This window comes from Perognathus longimembris, chromosome 6, assembly GCF_023159225.1.
Source record: "Perognathus longimembris pacificus isolate PPM17 chromosome 6, ASM2315922v1, whole genome shotgun sequence".
NCBI lineage: Eukaryota > Metazoa > Chordata > Mammalia > Rodentia > Heteromyidae > Perognathus > Perognathus longimembris.
In genome coordinates this window covers 79,723,979-79,744,780 of record NC_063166.1, presented here as the reverse complement: position 1 = coordinate 79,744,780, position 20,802 = coordinate 79,723,979, and the positions used below count along the sequence as shown (strand labels likewise).

Genomic DNA, 20,802 nt, shown 5'->3' with positions numbered 1-20,802 from the left:
ATGCAGGGTGAGATGAATTTTGATGGACGCATAGTTGTCTCTGCCACAGAAAAGGCTACTTTTTTTTTTTTTTTTTTTTTTTTTTTTTTGCTCAGAGGATATTCTCATGAGATTTCTGGCCCAAGTTTTAATTCAGCCTGTTATTATTTAGCTACCTTCAGTGGGCTTTTTGACTTGTTTGTTTTGGTATGCCCACACCTCTTTCCTACTTCTGGTAACAGGAATCCTTTCCTCCAACTTTCTTGTGGGAACCCAATCCCCTCCCACATTCCCACAATATGTTTACCACAGTCCCACATCCCAGGGATAACCAAGTAGCAGTATCTCCTACCACAGCCAATATTTCCTACCAAACAAATTACCTTATCTTTCTTTACTATAAGCACTTTTCCTGCAAGTAAGCTAAGTTATTGGGTTACATGCAATTTGGTGCTGTGATTGATGACTACCAGGCCCAGCCTTGAGCAGGGAGCTGTCAATCAAAAGGGTCCTTTGGGTGCCTGGCTGGACTGTCATTATGTCATTATGTCATTATGCTTGGAACCTTTCGCAGACGCCTTGGGGAAGCTACATTCCAGCTGCGAAGAGCATTGCAACGACAGCTGCTACTGAATCCACAGCCTCTGACCCGGAAGACCCTGTTCCCACAACTTCAGTGTCCCAGGCTGGGCCACCACAAATCTCAGTGAAGTCTAGGTGACCCTGCTGTCCCGACAGCCCTTCTCACGGTGGGCGGGTGGGCAGGTGGGAGTACTTCCCCTGGCCACTTGGTCCTTAGGTAAGGAAGTTGGGATGTGATTGGTGTGTATTTCAGTCCCATATTTGCATGCCCTACCTTTCACCTGCCCCTTCTGCCTCTACAGCTGGGCTGCTCCATGTGTGCTTTCAGTGGGTTGGGAGACACCCCTGGGCCACTTCCCACTGGGGCAACCTGTTAGGCTTCCCCTGAATGGTCTTTATCCTCTGCCTGGATTGAGCTGGTAATGGAAAGAGGTGAGAAGGAGGCAGAAGAGCCCCAGAAAAGGACCAAGGAGCAGAGGCAGCAAAGGATGAGGGAAGGGTGGAGAAGGTGAGAAGCAGCAAAGGAGCTCCTGACCCAGCCTGTGTGTGTGTGCACACACACGTGCTCGCTGCACACTGGGGTCAGCCGGGTGCCCCCGGGGCCTCCGCAAACACCCAAGAGTAAATGGCAAAGAAGCTTAAGGGCTCAGGGTGACCATGAGCAGCACTCCATCAGGAAGCCCAGCTGCGCGGACCGAAGGCCCACGGGGTGCCAGGCACGAGGCCGGGCCTGGGGACCCGCGGGGGTGCAGGGCCTTCGGCTCTGACTCGCGCACGGGTGTACAGGTACGCTGTCCAGCTGGATGGCGACCAGCAGAGGAATGGAGACCCGAGCTGGACGCGCTAGGTTCTCACGGGAAGCGCAGCGCTGACAGCACTCGCCCGGGCAGGCTGAGATCTCTTCCTCAGGGTGGTAACTGTGAGCCAGGACCCCGGGAGTCGTCTGGAGGACGCGGCGAGGCCGGCGGGGGCCGCACGGGGAGAGGCGAGAGGGGCCCGGCGCAGGAAGGCAGCCGACACCGCGGGGGGCGGGGAGGGGGAAGGCCTTTCTCCGTCGAGGGGCTCACCTGGACTCGGAAATGCTCCCTTCGGTCCCCCCGCGCCCCCCGGCCTCCCCGGTCCCAGGCCTAGAGTCAGAGACCTCAGGATGGGCCCGGCGGCCCGGGAGGCGCGGTGGCGTTGGGGACCCAGGGGCAGGGACCCCGCGCCCCCCACCTAGGTGCCGTCGCCACCGCCTTATTCCTGGGTTCGGGCCGGGGCCACCCAGGGACCGGCGCTGCGGGTCCGCGGAGTCCGGACCGCAGCGGGACACGGGCCTCCCAGCACCGGTCGAGACGCCGGCGTCGGGGACCGAGCGTCCCAAGCGCAGCGGGGCGGGGCGGAAAGGGCGGGCCGGGGCGGAGCGGCCGGGACGGAGCGGTGGGCGGGAGCGGAGCTGCCAGGCCGGGAGCGGAGCGGCCCGGCCGGGATGGAGCGTCCGAGTCTGGGCGGAGCGGCCGGGGCGGAGCTGCAGGGGCGGAGCGGCCGGGCCTGGGCGGAGCTGAAGGGGCGGAGCGGCCGGGGCGGAGCTGCAGGGGCGGAGCGGCCGGGCCGGGGCGGAGCTGAAGGGGCGGAGCGGCCGGGGCGGAGCTGCAGGGGCGGAGCGGCCGGGCCTGGGCGGAGCTGCAGGGGCGGAGCGTTCGGGCCTGGGCGGAGCGTCCGGGGCGTGGTGGAGCTGCAGGGGCGGAGAGGCCGGATCTGGGCGGAGCGGCCGGGCCGGGGCGGAGCTGCAGGGGCGGAGCGGCCGGGCCGGGGCGGAGCGGCCGGGACGGAGCTGCAGGGGCGGAGCGGCCGGGCCGGGGCGGAGCTGCAGGGGCGGAGCGTCCGGGGCGTGGTGGAGCTGCAGGGGCGGAGCGGCCGGGGCGTGGTGGAGCTGCAGGGGCGGAGCGGCCGGGCCGGGGCGGAGCTGCAGGGGCGGAGCGGCCGGGGCGTGGTGGAGCTGCAGGGGCGGAGCGGCCGGGCCGGGGCGGAGCTGCAGGGGCGGAGCGGCCGGGGCGTGGTGGAGCTGCAGGGGCGGAGCGGCCGGGCCGGGGCGGAGCTGCAGGGGCGGAGCGGCCGGGGCGGAGCTGCAGGGGCGGAGCGGCCGGGCCGGGGCGGAGCTGCAGGGGCGGAGCGGCCGGGGCGTGGTGGAGCTGCAGGGGCGGAGCTGCAGGGGCGGAGCGGCCGGGCCAGGGCGGAGCTGCAGGGGCGGAGCGGCCGGGCCGGGGCGGAGCTGCAGGGGCGGAGCGGCCGGGGCGGAGCTGCAGGGGCGGAGCGGCCGGGCCGGGGCGGAGCTGCAGGGGCGGAGCGGCCGGGGCGGAGCTGCAGGGGCGGAGCGGCCGGGCAGGGGCGGCGCCGTGGGGCCGGGGCGGAGCGGGCGGCCGGGCGGCGGGGCAGCGCCCTCTAGGCAGCGGAAGTGCGGCTCCACATCCGTCCTCCAGCCGCGCCGAGTGGGGAGGCGGCGGCGCGAACCCGGGGGCGGCGGGCGCCATGTAGAGCGGCGCCCGCGCCGGGGAGCGCGGCCCGCGGCCATGAACGCGAGCGGCGACGGCGGCTTCGCGGGCTCCGCGGGCGCGGCGGGCTCCGTGCAGAGTGAGTCCTGGGCCCGGCCGGGCGGCGCCCGCCGCGCAGGCCCGGAGCCCGGGCCGGGCGGCGCCTGGGGGCCCGGGAGGCTCGGGCGGGGGCGCCCTGGGGCCCCCGGGGCGCGGTGGGGGCGGCCGAGCCCGGATCGCAGCCCCGGCGCCTTCCCGCCGGGGCGCGGGGAACCTGGGGTCGCCGGGTCACCGCGCGGGCCGGCCCTGGCCTCGGGGCCCCGCTGGCTCCTGGCTGAGGAGGGTCCCCCGTCCCCGGGGGGCCGGAGCCTTCCGAGCCCGCGGTCCTCTCGGTTCATTGTTCCCCAAAGTGTGGCGCCGGCCGTCCGCGAGCGCGCGATCGGCCGAGACGCTTTCGGGGCCCCGCCCCGCGGGCCCCTCCGGCCCCCGAAGCCCGGGAAGTTGGGGAGCGCCTGCCACAGGGGTCCCCGACCCCCGTTGCCGGCCGCCAGGGCCGGGTTGGTTCTGGGGCCGCGGGCTGGGTGTCCTGGGCACAACTGAGTCCAAGCGGATTCCCCAAGCCCGCCCCCCTCCTGCCTCAGTCTCCCCCGGATGGCGATGGGTTAGGACGCGGGCTACAGACCCGCAACCCCCGGCCGGGACTGCGGGGCGCCCGAAGGCGGGGCTCGCTCTTCCCCAGCGCCTCCCAGAGGCCCCGTCCGCCCCCTTTCCCCACTTCACCGACGGGAACCGAGGCCGAAGTCCCCGGGCGGGCGAGTGACAGGTCCAGACGGGCCAACTGGCGGGAGCCGGCGCCGGTGGCTCGCGCCTGTCCTAGCTACTCAGGAGGCTGAGGTCTGAGGATCAAGGTTCAAAGCCAGCCCGGGCAGGGAAGTCCATGAGCCGCTTATCTCCAGAAAACCGGGAGGGCGCCGGCCTTGAGCTGAAGAGCCCAGGCCCAGAGTTCAAGCCCCATGACTGGCTCATTGCTGGGTGCCTCCTGCCCTGCTTGGTGTTCACATCCTCCTGTTCAGGTGCTGGGTGTTCACGTCCTCCTGTTCAGGTGTTAGTCCTGCCTCATTCCTGAGGAGTCCTCCTTTCTCCCTCTGTCCGTGGTCCCCCGGCGCCGGCTCTGCCTCCTGTCCCCGGCTGACCTCCGATCAGCAGGTGCTGGGGAACCCATGTCCCAGGTCATGGGGTGTTGTCTTAAATAAATACATCTGGGAGAAGAACAGAAAAAGATTTAGCTGGGCCCTGGTGGTGGCTCACGCATGTCATCTTAGCTATTCGGGAGGCTGAGAGCCAAGGATCACGGTTCAAAGCCTGCACTGATAAGGACAGGTATGAGGGTCAGACTCCTCTCCAAATAACCACAGAAAAGCCTGGAAGTGGAGCTGTCGTTCAAGTGGTAGAGTGCTAGCTTTGGGCAAAAGGAGCTGAGGGAAGTGCCCTGACCCAGCGTTCAAGGCCCAGGAAGGACCAAAGGAAAGAGAGATTCATTTTACAATGCAGTGTGAACTTGTCTAATTTTGAACGTGTTTGTAAAGGTGCCCGTGCATCTCACTATAATCCGCACTTCAGGAGGCTGAGATCTGATGGCGGTGATTTGAAGGCTCCTGGGAAGGAAAGTCTATGATCCTCAGCTCCCATTAACCAACAGAAAGCTGGAGGTGGAGCTGTGGCTAAAGAAGTAGAGCTCCAACTTGAGCAACAGCCAGCCGAGGACTGGGGGCTTGACTTCAAGCCCCAATGCCGGTGCACTCACACACAGGTCTGTGTGTGCACACTTACATATGTGTATACATACACATATATGTTACAATTTTCCCACAAAGTATAGAAGAAAAGATTTTTTTTCACTGCATGTTTCTTCCAAATTTTCTTTTATTATGTATTTTGCTAGAATAAGGCAAATTAAATACAAAGTGAACTTTTCCTAGTAGAGACTAATTATATTCTCTTACTTAACAAACATTTATGTAGTGCTGTGTAACATAGTGCTATATACTGTGCTAGGTGCCTTGCAAGTAATTAACACATATGAACTCTTGGTGTCATTTCTGTGGAGAAATAATAGCCCTGTCAGGAATGAATTTTAATTACAAATAACAAAGCTGAACGATGCAGAAACTCTGGAATTAGTTGGTTCCAGGGTCAAACTCAAGGGTGAGGGTAGTGAGGGCCAGAATCAGCAGAGTTCTTACCCTCCTCATAGTGACATGGAGGCTGCAGAAACCCCGGCATCACATCTACTTGGAAAGCCAAAAGAAGAGAGCGGAACCCTAGCCCTTGCTGCTTGCTCCCTTTTGGTCATGAATGCCAGTCTTTTCAGAAACTTCCAGCAATTGCTGGGGGAGGAGGGGGTTCCAAAGTATTGATGGGACAGAGCTAGTTGGGACAGGCAGTGTTCATATACTGTTACAGGTAGAAATGGGAGGGAGACTTTGCAAGTGTGTTCCTGTCGTGGGGCTTGAGTTCAGGGCCTGTGCCTGCACTTTGTGCTCAAGGCTAGCGCTCTGTTACTTTGAGCCACAGTGCCACGTGGGGGGGGGGGGGGGTGTTTTGTTTTGTTCTGTTTTTGTCGGTCATGGGGCTTGAACTCAGGGCCTGTGCGCGATCCCTAACTCAGCTTTTGAGCTCCAGTGTAGTGTTCTGCCGCTTTGAGCCACCCTGGCGCTTCTGGTCTTCCGGTGGTTAGCAGGAGGGAGATGAGAGTCTCACCGCCTTCCCTGCCCTGGCCGGCGTCGAACCCTCATCCTCAGATCTCAGCCTCCTGAGTAGCTAGCTGGGATGGAAGGCGTGATCCACCACGCCCGATCCGCCCGGGCCCCCGTCCGCCACGTGTGCCCGCGGCTGGCCCGCGGGTGCTCGGGCTGCGTCCGGGGTGACCGCCGTCCCGCGGGGTTGGTTCCAGGTGGCACGGCCGTGCTGGTGGAGCTGAGCGCCGACATCCACATCTGCGGGGTGTGCCGGCAGCAGTTCAACAACCTCGACGCCTTCGTGGCCCACAAGCAGACGGGCTGCCAGCTGAGCGGGGCCGGGGCCGCGCCGGGCACCGTGCAATTTGTGGCGGAGGAGACGGTGCCCATCACGCAGGCGCAGACCACCACCACCACCATCACCTCCGAGACCCAGACAATCACAGGTGAGACGGGGACGGGGACCCGGGGGTGGGGCAGAGCCCGCCCCGCCCGGCCTGGCTGGGTCGTTTTGTTGTGTTTTTCCGTTGCGGGGCTTGAACTCTGGGCCTGGGCGCCGTCCCTGAGCTCTTCAGCTGAAGCCTAGCCCTCTACCGTTGGAGTCCCGGTGTGCTTCTCTAGCGGTTCATTGGAGATAAGCGTCTCACAGACTTTCCGGCCCGGGCTGGCTTTTGAACCTTGATCCTCCGAGCTCAGCGCCCTGAGTAGCTAGGATTACAGTCGTGAGCCACCAGCGCCCTGCCTGGGTCATTATTTTTCACAAGCTCCAGTGGAACGCCAGCTGCCTAGCTAGGTTTGGGTGTTGTTGGTTGGTTGTTGTTTTTTCAGTTTGCAATTAAAATAGCACGTGTTAAGCAAAATGTGTAGAAAGCAGGCTTCTCACAGCGATCTCTTTATGTTAAGCAGATACTTAGCCAGGCACCGGTGGCTCACACCTGTGATCCCAGCTACACAAGAGGCTGAGGTCTGAGAGGCTCGTGGTTCAAAGCCAGTCCCTGGGCAGAAAGTTCATGAGACTCAGAAAGCCTGAAGTGGAGCTGTGGATCAGGTGGTTAGAGAACCAGCCTTGAGTGGAAAAGCTAAGGAACAGTGCAGGGGCCCAAAGACCAAACCGCAATACTGGCGCCAAGAAACCAAGAAGGCAAATCCTTGCAGAAAACATTGCTGTAAGCAAAAGTTGCTCCAAGTGCAGTATGTGTGTGAGTTTTCTGTGGCCTAATGCTCCAGAGAAGCTTCTAGAACAGGAAGCGACATAGGTAATGAAATGAGAGAATAAATCGGTGCAGAGACAGCAGAACGGGCTTGCGTTTCCCCTTCTGGACCCAGCTCCCCCCCAAGTCTCGGCTTTGGTGCCCCATTAGCTTGGCGGATCGCCGTCCTGCCTGGGGGCCCAGCTCCCGGGGGGCCTCATTAGGGACACGGTGCCTGCTGTGTGCTTAACAAGCTCCCTGGGGACGCGGCCCCTGCACCCACAGCCTCCCTCCGCCCCGCCTCGCCGGGCCTCGCGCTCCGCTGCCCCGGCGGGGGGAGCTGGGAAACCGCCCGCCGCCGCACGCAGGAGCCGGGGAAGCTGCTACGCGGGTCCTGGATTCGAGCCACGCGTGGGCGGCGCGTGGCGTGGGCTCTTGACCGGGCCTGACGGCTTGGACCTGCCGCTCCCAGCGACACGGGAAGCGTAAACCGAAGGACCGGGTTACCGTGTGCCTAATCTCGGCATTTTTATCGCGTGTGAATGAATGGTGCCTCGTAGCTTAGATTCAAAGAAAGAAGGTGTGTGTTTGAGAAGAAAATACGATCCGTGCCTGGAGCCCGTGGCCCAGATATTCTCGCCGCGGGACAAGCCAACATCCATCACGATGCTAGGTCTGACGTGAGTTTGATAAACATTCTGGAAGCCCAGTGGCCCGAGTGGCAGGGGCTGGGCGTGAGTGTGAGATCTGCCACGCGGGCAGGCCGAGTGTGCGCGGGCGCGTGCTCGCACGCCCAGCTCCGCTGGAGGCAGAGGTGGGAGGATCCTGATCTGAGGCCGGCCTCGAGGCAGCACCGCAAGCCGCGATTTCAGCCCTGTGGGCCCTCGGGGGGCCGAGCACCTGGGCTTTGTCTCCCCTGCCTTGAGGACTCGCGTGCTTGCGCAAGGGGGCCTGGAACCCTCGCCAAGAGGACAGCGCTCGCGCCTCCGGCTCTGCCCCCGGGTTCTGCCGTCAGCTCTCTCACGGTGGTTTGTTAGGATTCCGCGGCGGTTTCGGAAAGTTCCCGGTGCATTATCGGAAAACTGACTTGGCATGGAGACATAGTAAAGATGGAGACGTTGCTTATTCCCTCAAGGAGTCTAGATCTCACATTTTCCAGCTCTCAACACCTCATGGTTTTTTCCCTCTCCCCTGTATGATTACCAAATGGCTGCCCCTGCTCCAGACATCACATCCTTAGTGCATTGTGCCCAAAGATATCCAGGTATCCAGGGCTTCCAGAGAGAATTTTCCTCCACGGTTCTCTTTCCATCCCCGCCTTTTTATTTTTCAGTTTAATTCGGGAAGAAGAATCTTGCCCCGGTGCTCCACAGACATTCTCTGGTGCCTCACTGGCTATAGCCGGCTCACATGATCCCACCCGCCCAGGGAGAGCGGCCTGGCAGGCTCCGTCCTGACCGAGGGAATGGCCGCTGGGTGTCGGCATTTAGAATGTGAACGGGTGCCCCGTCCTTTAGTTTCAGCTCCGGAGTTCGTGTTTGAACATGGCTATCAGACGTATCTGCCGACGGAAAGCAGTGAAAACCAGACAACCACCATCATCTCCCTCCCCGCCAAGGCACGCACCAAAAAGGCCGCCGCCCCTCCTGCTCAGAAAAGGCTCAACTGTTGCTATCCAGGTAGGGGTGGCGCCGTGTCCCACGTGGGCAGAGGGTGGGCCGCGTGTCCCGGGCCCGGCGCTCTTCCGTCCATTCCTGACCGACCGCTGGACACGGCCTTGCTCCAAAGCGCCCGCCTGGCTTCGAACCCACAGCCCGGGCTGGGGTGCTGGTGGAAGCCAGCCTGGGCAGAAATGTCCTTGCGACTCCATCTACAAAATAACCAGCGAAAGGCTGGACTGGGAGCAGGACTCGGGTGGTAGAGCGCCACCAGATAGGAGCAGGCAAGCCGACTAAGCGGGAGACACTCCCCCCCAAAATATATGCTTCCAAGCTGATGTGTGTCCTCCCTGGCCAGGGTCTCTCCCAGGCCTCTAGCCTGGGCCTTACTCGTCGCATCGGGTTGAATCTTCCCTACTTCTCTTGTGATTTTGAAACGTGTGTGTGTGTGTGCGCGCGTGCCAGGCCTGGGGCTTGAACTCGCACGCTTGCTCAGCTTTTTACATTCAAGCCCGGTACTCTACCCCTTGAGCCACAGCTGCACTTCCGGCTCTCTGATGGTGAATTGAAGGGCAGAGTCTCGTGGCCTCTCCTGCTCAGGACTGGCTTTGATCCTCGAGCCTCCGATCTCAGCCTCCCGAGCCGCCCGGGTGACCGGCGGGTGCCTCCTGGTGGTAGACCGAGGCCGTGTAGCCTCTGAGGACCGCAGTGACGTCCTTGGTCCGTACCCACGCGCGCGCAGGGGTGAGGGGGGCCCTCGTCCGCGAGGGACGGTGCCGCCGGTCTTCTCCACTCCGTAGTCCGGTGTCCGTGTGCAGCTGATCTTTCCTTGGTGGTGTTTAGGTTGCCAGTTCAAGACGGCCTACGGCATGAAGGACATGGAGCGACACTTGAAGATCCACACCGGTGAGTGACGGACGCGTGCTCAGCCTGCGGGGGATGGGGGGTGTGGGGGGCTGGGGGCGAGGGAGCCGCACACGGACCCCGAGCCCCACGGCGCACGCAGGAGCTCGCACGCGTGTGACGCAAACACAGAGGACTCCTTCACACGCGAGCTGGGCTGAAAATGTCTACAGCCGTGAAAAATGTAGTCCTGAGCCGGGTGCCGGTGCTCACGCCTGTAATCCCAGCTCCTCGGGACGCTGAGATCTGAGAGTCAGGTTCCAAGCCGGCCCGGGCAGCAGAGTCCATGAGACTCACCTCCAAGGAACCACCGAGAACCTGGAAGTGGAGCTGTGGCGCGAGGGGTACAGCGCCACCCTTGAGCTCAAAAGCCAAGCCGGAGTGCAAGGGCGTGAGTGCAAGCACCAGGACACTGGCGTGCACATGTGCGTGTGCACACACTCAAAACTAAAGCGAGAGCGGCGGGGTGGGGCTCCGGCGGTGAAGCCGCCAGCGCCTGCCTGCGAGGAGGAGGCCCTGTGCTTGAACCCCAGAACCCCAGAACGGGGCGGGGGGGGGGGGGGGAACAAATGCATAGGAGAAGCTGGACTTGCATAGAGCCAGGAGGGGCTGAGGGGGGAGGGGCAACGCTGACCCAGGTGCCTGCTACTGGTGACCTGGCTTAGGGAATGGCGTTCCTCCGCAGTTGATAATAACGTTCAGTTAGAGAAGGAGGAGAGCCAGGGTCCAGAGGAAGTAGCTCAGCAGGCCCGAACCCGTGCACGCTGAGTGCAGCCCACTGTAGACACGGCTGCGCCACGCCTTCTGTTGTGGTTGTGGTTCGGTGCCGTGGTTGAAGCCACCAGTGGAAAACCCAAGAGCATAGAGAAACGTTGTTTCGGTGTTTACCGGAATTTTGCGTGGAGAATATCTTTTAGGCAGATGGGGTGTGCGCGTGCGTGTGTGCACGTACCCCAGTACTGAGACTTGAACTCGGGGCTTTGTGCTCTCGTGTGGCTTTTTCTGCTCGGGGCTGGTGCTCTGCCACGTGAGCCACGCCTCTCTTTCCAACTCTTCGGTGGGTTGAAGATGAGCGTCTCATGGCCTTTCCCGCTCAGGCTGGCTCTGAACCTTGATCCTTAGCTCTCCGCCTCTTGAGTAGCTGGGATGAGAGGCGTCTGGCACTTCCGGGCAGCGTCGAGCCGAGAATTCGAGGGTCCTGTTCATTTGGACAATGCCGCCCCATCCTTCGCTTCCCCCAGGCTCCGCCCCCCCATCCCTGACGGTGCTTTGATCATAGTTAATTCTCTACTTTAGTTAATAAAGAACTCATCCGCAACTCTATGCAGTAAGCAACTAGTTGCGATAAGCAGAACAAACTGCCTGTCCGGTCCCTTTGCCCTCCACGGGTGTGCATTTCGAGGCCGCGTGTCCCCGTGCCTGAGGGCTGCTGTGTCCTGTGTGTGCAGGGGACAAGCCGCACAAGTGTGACACGTGCGGCAAGTGCTTCAGCCGGAAGGACAAGCTGAAGACGCACACGCGCTGCCACACCGGCCAGAAGCCGTACAAGTGCAAGACGTGCGACTACGCGGCCGCGGACAGCAGCAGCCTCAACAAGCACCTGCGCATCCACTCGGACGAGCGGCCCTTCAAGTGCCAGCTGTGCCCCTACGCCAGCCGCAACTCCAGCCAGCTCACCGTGCACCTGCGCTCGCACACCGGTGAGTGCGCGTGCGCGCCGCGGGGCGGGGGAGGCCAGGGATGGGCGCGTGCACGTGTGTTGCAGAGCTGCCTGACCATGCTCTTCCCCGCTGACGGACGCACTTGTGAAAGTGCACTCCTGGGCTAGAAATACACGCCAGGAGGGTGAGCGGGTGCCGGTGGGCACACCTGCAGTCCTAGCTGCTTGAGGGGCTGAGATCTGAGGACTGTGACCCCCCCAACCAGCCCACGCAGGAAAGTCCATGAGACTCTTAGTTCCAGTTCACCCCTCCAAGACGTACAGCTGTGGTAGAGGTAGAGTGAAAAAGCTTAAGAGACCGCGCCCAGGCCCCGAGTTCAAGCCCCGGAACCAGCTCACACACACACACACACACACACACGCAACGAATGTCTGCGAGGTGGTTAGGCGTTTCGGTGATTTTTGAAGTGTACTCGGATTGGTTTAGCATGATGAGGGTCAGTGGCAGAACCCTTGCCTAGCACGCGAGAGGCCTTGGGGGCGGGGAGGAATCCCCAACACTGTGTGCACACACCCCCACATCAACAGAGTAGACACTTCAATACGTGATACGCATTCTTTGGGTATGTGTATTGGTATCAGCTGGCTACCAACGTAAGGACGCTGTGTAACAACCATTACCTTGGTGGCATGGTGTAGTGAGCGTGCGTTGCTCCCACGCTTCAGGCCAGGAGAGGATCGTTGCCGTTGGCTCGGTTTAACTGCTGTGTGGGGAAGGCTGGGTGTCCACTGGGTGGGGCCCTGGAACCGTGGCAGAGGGACCAGCAAGCCCTAACGTGTATGCCTGCATCACACTGCCCAGAGCAAGCCCGAGGGGCCGGACCTGGTGCTGGGGACCGGCTGAGCGCACCCCAGCCGCAGATCAGTCACCACAGGTCACCTCGGGTCACGGGAAAAGGCCAGGGACGCCAGGAGGAAGAATCGGGAGCGTTTTTTACAAACAGTCGCGGTCCAGCTTTATCCCTAGCACCCCACACATCTCCCTGACAAGCAGATGCATTCACACCCTCCCCAGCCCCCCCAAATCTCACCCAGCCTGTCTGAGACCCCCACGCTCGGGGCCGGAAGGTATCCTGATGGGTGTTGGGCGCTCCCAGTTCTTGGCTCTGCTGTGGGAGAGCCTTTCCTTTGCCTCCCTTAGCCACTCGGGAAAGAAGACAAAACTGGCTCCGGGAAATGTTGGGCAGGAGGGCTTCTGACATTTGGCTTTAGTCCAGGCTGTAATAATTTCGCCCATAAAGCTATCTTTAAAACTGAGTCATGGGGGGCTGGGGATATGGCCTAGTGGCAAGAGTGCCTGCCTCGGATACACGAGGCCCTAGGTTCGATTCCCCAGCACCACATATACAGAAAACGGCCAGAAGCGGCGCTGTGGCTCAAGTGGCAGAGTGCTAGCCTTGAGCGGGAAGAAGCCAGGGACAGTGCTCAGGCCCTGAGTCCAAGGCCCAGGACTGGCCCAAAAAAAAAAAAAAAAAACCTGAGTCATGGGGGGCTGGGGATATGGCCTAGTGTCAAGAGCGCTTGCCTCGTATACTTGAAGTCCTGGGTTCGATTCCCCAGCACCCACATATACAGAAAATGGCCAGAAGTGGCGCTGTGGCTCAAGTGGCAGAGTGCTAGCCTTGAGCAAAGAGAAGCCAGGGACAGTGCTCAGGCCCTGAGTCCAAGGCCCAGGACTGGCCAAAAACAAAAAACAAAAAACTGAATCATGGGCTGCAAAGGTGGCTTACTGGTAGAGTGCTTGCCTACCATGCATGAAGCCCCGGGTTCGATTCCCCAGTACCACATACACAGAAAAGGCCGGAAGTGGCGCTGTGGCTCAAGTGGTGGAGTGCTAGCCTTAAGGAAAAGAAGCTCAGGGACAGTCAGTGCCCAGGCCCTGAGTTCAAGTCCTAGGGCTGGCCAAAAAAAAAAAAAAGTCTTTGTGGTAAAAGCCACGCTCTTCTTTTGAAATCTTGCTTCTCCTTCTAAACTCAGGGGTCAATTCTGCCTCCCCACAACCTGCCCTGCGTGTTGGGCAGCTGGACATCCAACTAAAGGAGCTGCTCAACACAGCTTAATTCCTGCCAGGTTGTTTCCATGCCTGGCTTAGGACTTGAACTCAGGGCCTAGGCACTGCCTCCAAGTCTTTTCACTTGAGGCTGGCGCTCTGCCACTTGAGCCACGCCTCCATCCATGCCCAGCTTCCAGCTGGTTAATTGGAGATGGGCGTTTCTGAGATTGATCTGCCTGGGCTGGCACTGAACCGCGATCCTCAGAGTTCAGCCTCCTGGGGAGCTGCGGTTGCAGGGGTGAGGCGCTAGCATCGGGCTCCCTGGGGGGTTTGAACTGCGTTACCTCGCTCTTTCCTGGGTCCCATGAGATGAACTTCCTGAACACCTGTGTCCCGTGGCCTCGGTCGAGCTTTGAGAAGACGAGGGATTAGATCCAGCAAATCTCTACTTCCGACATGCCTTCCAGATTCTGCTTGGAAACGCTGGTTCTTAATTTTTCGGTGTATTTTCTCTCTTGGAGTCCTTAATCATACCTTCAGCGTGTAAAGCCCCTCCCCTCCGGTGCTTAGAATGCCTCTCTCCACGCAAGTCGCAACTCCGTCTTCTGATCCATCACAAATGAGTGTGCTAGATATCCGCCATGCGACGTGGAATGCCGTTTTCCTAACCCCCACACTGGATCCGGTCTCTACTTCCGGTCTGTGGAGTCGGGGGGTCACAGTGACACACAGAACGAGGGGCCCGCACTCCTGGGGACCCCTGAGCCGGGCTGGCTGCCCCCTGCACCGCGGGCGAGGGCCCGCTTGCACGGCGTGGCTGTTGCCTTCCTCCAGGGGCCACGCCGGGCCTTCTCGGCCTAGGCGGTGACAAGGCCACTGCAGGCCACCGCTCCTGTCAGCTAGGCTTGATGATTCCAAATGGTCCGGGGGCGTCCAGTACCACGTGGAGCGTGTGGCTGAAGCTCCCCCCCTTGTTTTGGGGGAGCGTGTGTGCACAGGAGGCCACACGGTGGCACGGGAGGTGGCAGGCTTGGGGACAGCCGTGTCACTTACTCTCGCAAGCTCAGGCACTGGTTGGGCCGGACTTCCCTCGGCCATCTTCCCCGGCCCGTGTCACTGGGGCTGAAGGCTGCACTCACTGACTGAACGCGACCGGCCATTTCTGGGCGCGGGCCATTCTTGATGTGCGCCATTGTCACACCGTCTCCGGAACATTCGCTCCCTTTCTCCTCTGTAAGTCCGTAGCACCGGGGAAGCTTCGTGGTCGTGGCACCTGCTCCTCCCTTCCCAATGATGGCATTTTCTGCGTCCTCAAGCATTTTAACAGCAACCTAAACTCAAGGGATCTGTTGGCTTCGATCGGCGCGTCCCGCGCACGCCCCCTGCGGCTCCGGGCCGCAGAGACGCGCCGTCCGGAGCCCGCCACGAGCTCCGAGCCGGGGTGATTCACATAGGAGATGAATGCGTAGCCCGGCGCCGGTGGCTCACACCGGTCATCCTAGCTACCCAAGAGGCTCAGATCTAAGGATCGTGTTTCGAGGCCAGCCCTTGAGGCTTGACTCGAGAATGACCGGCAAAAATCAGGGCTGGAGGCGTGGCTCTGGTGGTAGAATGCCAGGTATAGACAAGAAAGCCAAGCAAGAGTTGAAGGCCTGGTATACACACACACACACACACACACACACACACACACACACACACACACACACAGAAGGAAATGCCACCAAAATGAACCGCGAGTTTGACGGGCCGCAGGTGCTTTGCTTCCGTGTCAGGACGGGTTCGCTGTGAGCTCTGGTCAGCTGGTTTCTCTGGATCTCTTGCTCTCCAATGACTGCTGACATCATGGAACGCCCGTCACTGTGCTTTGGGCATGGAAGTCACTGGAATCCTGTGGAACATTCTGGTCAGGGGCCCTAGCAGTGGTGCCACAGACATCTCTTCAGAGGAACCCATGAATAGAACTTAGGAAGAAGATTCGCAAACTTGACTGGGAACGTGACAGGAGGCCCGGTAGCTGTAACGTGGCACCGGGAGAAGTCCGATGTCACCAGCATGCCGCTCGGCTACAGTAAAGCATGGTTGACACGCATCTGGGTTTACAAAGAAACTACCCAGTCACACACAACACCTGCCACCAAGCTTGTTGTTTGATTCACTGATCACGCACACCTGCCCCTGTGACAACAAATTTTTCTTTTACTACTTTAATAATTATTTCAGTAACTACTTTTATATGCTTTATTTCTCTTATGTTCCTTTTTTATTTTAATTTTAGTTTTGTGTATTTAAAATACCCTCACTAGGCGCCAGTGGCTCACACCTGTAATCCTAGCTACTCAGGAGGCTGAGATCTGAGATCAACGTTTGAAGCCAGCCCAAGCAGGAAAGTCCCTGAGATTCTTGTCTGTTGTGAACCACCAAAAATGGAGCTGTGGCTCAAATGGTAGAGCAGCAGCCTTAATGGAGAAGCTAAAGCCCGGAGTTTAAGTACCCAGGCTGAGTTTGAGCCCCAGTACTGACACTTAAAAAAAAAAAATAGAAACAAAGATCAGCTGGGGAACTAGTGGGGCTTGAGCTACACAGAGAACTTTTTAAGCACTGGACTTTGTCGGAGGGTAGGGCACAGAGGTAATAACCAAGCTGGAAAAAGCCACGAGCCGGTGGCTCATGCCTATAGTCCTAGCTACTCAGGAGGCTGAGGATCGTGGTTGAAAGCCAGGCCTGGGGACTGGGAAGGTGGCTTAGTGGTAGAGTGCTTGCCTAGCAAGCACGAAGCCCTGGGTTCGATTCCTTAGCAGAACATACACAGAAAGAGCCAGAAGGGGCTCTGTAGCTCAAGAGGTAGAGTGCTAGCCTTGAGCAGAAAGAAGCCAGGGACAGTGCTCAGGCCTCAGTTCAAACCCCAGGGCTGGCAAGAACAAAAGCCAGGCCAGGCAGAAAAGTTCATGGGACTCTTCCAGTAAACCACCAGAGAAACCCAGAAGTGGCGCTGTAGCTCAAAGTGGTAGAGCACCAGCCTTGAGCAAAAAGAGCTCAGGGACAGCATCCGGCCCAGAATTCAAGCCCCACAACCAACAAAAATAAATATCCTAGACTTGGGGGCCACGTCGTCTGTATCCCAGCGGCCCCTGTGCTGTTGTGAGCTGCGGGAGCTGCCATGCATGGACAACTAGGAAAACTGTATTTGCAGATGCAGGCTGCAGGCCGGACCTGGTCCCAGCGCGCGCTTTCCCACGCCCGGCTCGCGAGTTTGCAGCGCGTGAGCTTGGTGCCGTCTCTTCCTGAAGCTCAGTGCCCGGTTAGCCTAACCCGAAGCCGCCCATTTAGGACGAGGCTCCTCAGCTCCCCGGACGCTTCCTGGCTGGCTTCCCGCTGCCCTTTTGCTGTATTTTGGACCAGCTTACGGCGACATGGAGGTCACACATCACAAAGCAGGGACATCGTTCTCCTCTTGCAGTGGGTGGCCCGAGGAATCAAACTTGGATTAAACAAACAGCTACTTGAGCCATGGCCGGCCATGTCGTCCCGTGTGGTTACACATGAACAACTTACAGTGTTAGAACTAACGTGGATACCAGCGCCCGCTTCATGGGGGTCACGGGGGTCCACCCGGGGCAGTGACCAGGGCAGTGCTGCCATCCCAGAAACAATCGTAGAACCTTGGGTGCTTTTGTGCCATTGTGCCAGTCTAAGCGATGTGGAAATGGGGGGTGGGGGGGGCCACCCACTTGAATTATGGGCGCCTGAGCTAATTTGTATTCCGTGTTTGTGGAGAGAAATTTGGCGCCTCGTGTTCCTTCCGCTGTTTGCATTTCACGCCTGCTCATCCTTCAGCAAATAGGAATGTATTTAAAATAAGTCAAACAAGCAGCTGGATGCTGTAGCCTCATGACGCGTGAGCACAGCTGGCGTATGAGATTAAAATGCTGCGCAATAAACACTTGTCGATCCGCGTGAGATAGAAAGAGGTGCTTGAGGGGCTGGGGATATAGCCTAGTGGCAAGAGTGCCTGCCTCGGATACACGAGGCCCTAGGTTCGATTCCCCAGCACCACATATACAGAAAACGGCCAGAAGCGGCGCTGTGGCTCAAGTGGCAGAGTGCTAGCCTTGAGTGGGAAGAAGCCAGGGACAGTGCTCAGGCCCTGAGTCCAAGGCCCAGGACTGGCCAAAAAAAAAAAAAAAAAAAAAAAAAAAAAAAAAAAAAAAAAAAAAAAAAAAAAAAAGAAAGAGGTGCTTGATTCGCTGGAAGGGCTACGCGGCCACGCGTGGCGAGCGTGGACCCCGTGAACCATTAACTACGAGGAGTGGGCGCTTTACTCAAACCGTAGTGTGGCTTTCGCAGGCGGCGTACAGTAGATTTGTGTGCGCGTGGACGTGTGTGTACATGCCAGCAACGGGCCTGGGCACTGGTCCCTGAGCTTTTCCACTCGCGGCTCGCGCTCTGCCACGTGAGCCACGCCTCCGCGTGTGGCTTTTCGGTGGTCCGTTGGATCTCAGAGTCTCATGGACTTTTCTTCCCGGGGCTGACTTGGAACCGCAGTCCTCAGATCTCAGCCTCCTGAGTAGCCGGGGTGTACTTGGGACCGTGGAATAAATCTGTTTTCCCTCTCCCAGTTTTCTTCCAGGTTCTGTGGAGGGGGGTGGGGGTTTAAGCTGGGGAATAGAGGAGCCCCCCCCCACCTTCCCCCCCTCCCCAGCGCTTCTGGTGCGCTGCCTTCTTGTTCTCACGGAAACTCACTTGTGTTGACAGGCGACGCCCCCTTCCAGTGCTGGCTGTGCAGCGCCAAGTTCAAGATCAGCTCGGACTTGAAGCGGCACATGCGCGTGCACTCGGGGGAGAAGCCCTTCAAGTGCGAGTTCTGCCACGTGCGCTGCACCATGAAGGGGAACCTCAAGTCGCACATCCGCATCAAGCACAGCGGGGACAGCTTCAAGTGCCCGCACTGCGCCTTCGTGGGGGACAGCCGGGCGGCGCTGCGCAAGCACAGCCGCGCGCACCAGGCGGAGCGCCCGGAGAAGTGCTCGCAGTGCAGCTACTCGAGCGCCAGCAAGGCCGCGCTGCGCGTGCACGAGCGCGTGCACTGCGCCGAGCGCCCCTTCAAGTGCAGCTTCTGCAGCTTCGACACCAAGCAGCCCAGCAACCTCAGCAAGCACCTGAAGAAGACGCACGGCCACCTGGCGCCGCCCGCCGCCGCCGCCCCCGCCGCCCCCCGCCGCGAGCCCGGGCGCCAGGGCGGCCGCCAGCTGGCGCGGCTGGACGCCAAGAAGACCTTCCACTGCGACGCGTGCGACGCCGCCTTCATGCGCGCCGACTCGCTGCGCAGCCACCGCCGCCAGCACGGCCACGCCCACGCCGGCCACGCCCACGCAGGCCACGCCCACAAGGCCGCCGCCGCCGCCGCCGACCTGGCGGTGCTCCAGCTGCAGATCCACCCCGGCAAGGCGCCGCTGCCGCCGGGCCCCGCGCCCGCCTTCGGCGACGGCGGCCGGGTGAAGATCATCGTGGGGCCCCAGGTGCCCCCGGCCGACCCCGCCGCCGCCGCCGTGGTGCAGGGGGCCGCGCCCGCCGCCACCGCCACCGCCACCGCGCTCGGCCTGGTGGCCCCGGGCGGCGCCGAGGAGCTGGCGGCCGGCGGGCGGCTGCAGATCCTGCGCCAGGTGAGCCTGATCGCGCCCGCCCCGGCCGCCCAGGTGGGGAGCCCGCCCGTCCTGCTGGCCGCCCCGGCCCAGGCCCTCATCCCCGCCGCCGCCGCCGCCGCCCCGCCCGCCGGGCCCCCGGAAGGCGCCGGCGGCCCGACGTTCATCGCCAGCCCCGGCATCTCCTGCGCCGACTTCGAGGGCCTCAACGCGCTGATCCAGGAGGGCGCGGCCGAGGTGGCCGAGGTGACCGTGGTCAGCGACGGCGGCCCCAGCATGGCCGTGGCCCCCGCCGCGCCGCCCATCTTCTCCTCCGCGCAGCCCGACCTGCCCAAGCCCAGCTTCTCCATCATCCAGGCGGCCGCCCACCCCGCGCTGCTCTGCCCGGCCGACTCCATACCAGACTAGGGCCCCCCCCACCCCCACCGCAGCACCCCCGGGGGACATCCCCCCCCAGACGACAGAGCCTGGCAGGACGCCACGCCAGGTTTGCTCTCGAAGTGTGAAGGATCGTTGTGACACACATAATAAATTGTATTTTCTACTGCCTACTGTAATTTTCTTTCAACTGTAATAATCTGGAAACTTCCCTGGAATCGCCTCCAGCTGTTGTAGAATCCTAAACGTGACCAACAGGATACCGGATAGAAGCTGGGGTTAAATGCATTGGCTTAGTGGAGATATTTGTTTCCAACTCACGTGTTTTTTTTGTTGTTGTTTTGTTTTTTCCTGTGCTGCTCCTGGGGCTTGAATGCGAGGAGTCTGGGTTCTGCCCCTGGGCTTTTTCACTGGTGGCTGTTGCTCTGTCCCTTACTTGAGTCACAGATCTACTGCCAGCTTTTTTGCTGGCAGTAGATCCCAGCCTTTCCTGCCCAGAGTTGGCTTGCAATAGCGAGCCTCAGATCTCAGGACCCTGAGTAACGGGGAGCGCAGAGCCGTGGAAAACAGTGTTCATTGCTGACAAGCCAATGGGCCACGAATAAAGTGATATACTGATGAAAATGTACAAAATGTTAATGCTTCTTGAGAGTCCGGCTGTGATCTGGGATGTAAATAACTGTAAACATCCCAGAAACCTTTCCTCCATGGTTACATCGAATATATTCGGTGCTATCTAAAGTGGTCCACCCAACTTTTTATTTGAAATTTCACACTGACTACCCTGACGTTTCCATTTAGATGCAAATAGGACTTAAATTCCTTGAGATCTGGGAGGATTTCCCGGAGTGTTTTTGAGCTGTTAATATCACGACAGGTCCAAGGTCTGGTTGAGGGCTCTGGAAAGGCACCTAGGTTTTTCCCGTGCACGGGATATGTTGACAGGGGAATTCAAATTGTGTTCCCCTTTAAATTGCTAGTTGGTCGGTAGGTGGCGCCCGAGGGCAAGCTGGAACTTCCCATTTCTGCCTAAGGAGATTCTCTAGAGTCGGGTAAGCGGCAGCTTCCCAAGGTCAGCAAGCATGGAGGGAGTGAAGGACAGGAAGGGTCCTCGTCCTGGGATAGCTGGGTGGGGGTGAGACTACTCCCAGACATCTTCACCCTACGCCAACTCTTCAGGTTAAAGCTGGCCGTGCAGGTCATGACGCTTCACACGCACGTGTTCCAGGCCTGAACACGAAGCTAGGGAAGTGCAAGGTGGTGATGAACTTAGGAAAAGCCCAACTTGTCCGGGAGTAGAGGGCAGACCTGCAGTGTGGGCTCGGGACCCTGGAAACACTCCTCCAACTCCTTTTGCTTGGCTTTCCTAATAGGGTCTTAACTGTTCTTATTTGTACCAGGCCAGCCATGGACAAGGCTATGTATGCTTTGGGCATGCCGGGAGCCACAAACATGTCCCACCATGCCTAGCTTGTTGGTTCAAGGGGGGCCTCACTGACTTTCGCCCGG

General features: G+C 60.1%; 2 protein-coding genes across 2 annotated transcripts; one reads left to right on the top strand and one right to left on the bottom strand.

The window, feature by feature from the left end:
- Nucleotides 1-1,624: 1,624 nt before the first annotated feature.
- Nucleotides 1,625-3,112, bottom strand: LOC125353759 (vegetative cell wall protein gp1-like). Its single transcript, XM_048349415.1, has one exon. It carries the CDS (start codon nt 3,110-3,112, stop codon nt 1,625-1,627), a length of 1,488 nt encoding a protein of 495 aa, XP_048205372.1.
- Nucleotides 3,032-19,464, top strand: LOC125353895 (zinc finger protein 64-like). Its single transcript, XM_048349632.1, has 6 exons — nt 3,032-3,171; nt 6,025-6,255; nt 8,517-8,678; nt 9,501-9,563; nt 11,009-11,260; nt 18,029-19,464. Exons 1-6 carry the CDS (start codon nt 3,111-3,113, stop codon nt 19,321-19,323), a joined length of 2,064 nt encoding a protein of 687 aa, XP_048205589.1. The 5' UTR covers nt 3,032-3,110; the 3' UTR covers nt 19,324-19,464.
- The last annotated feature ends 1,338 nt before the right edge of the window (nt 19,465-20,802 follow it).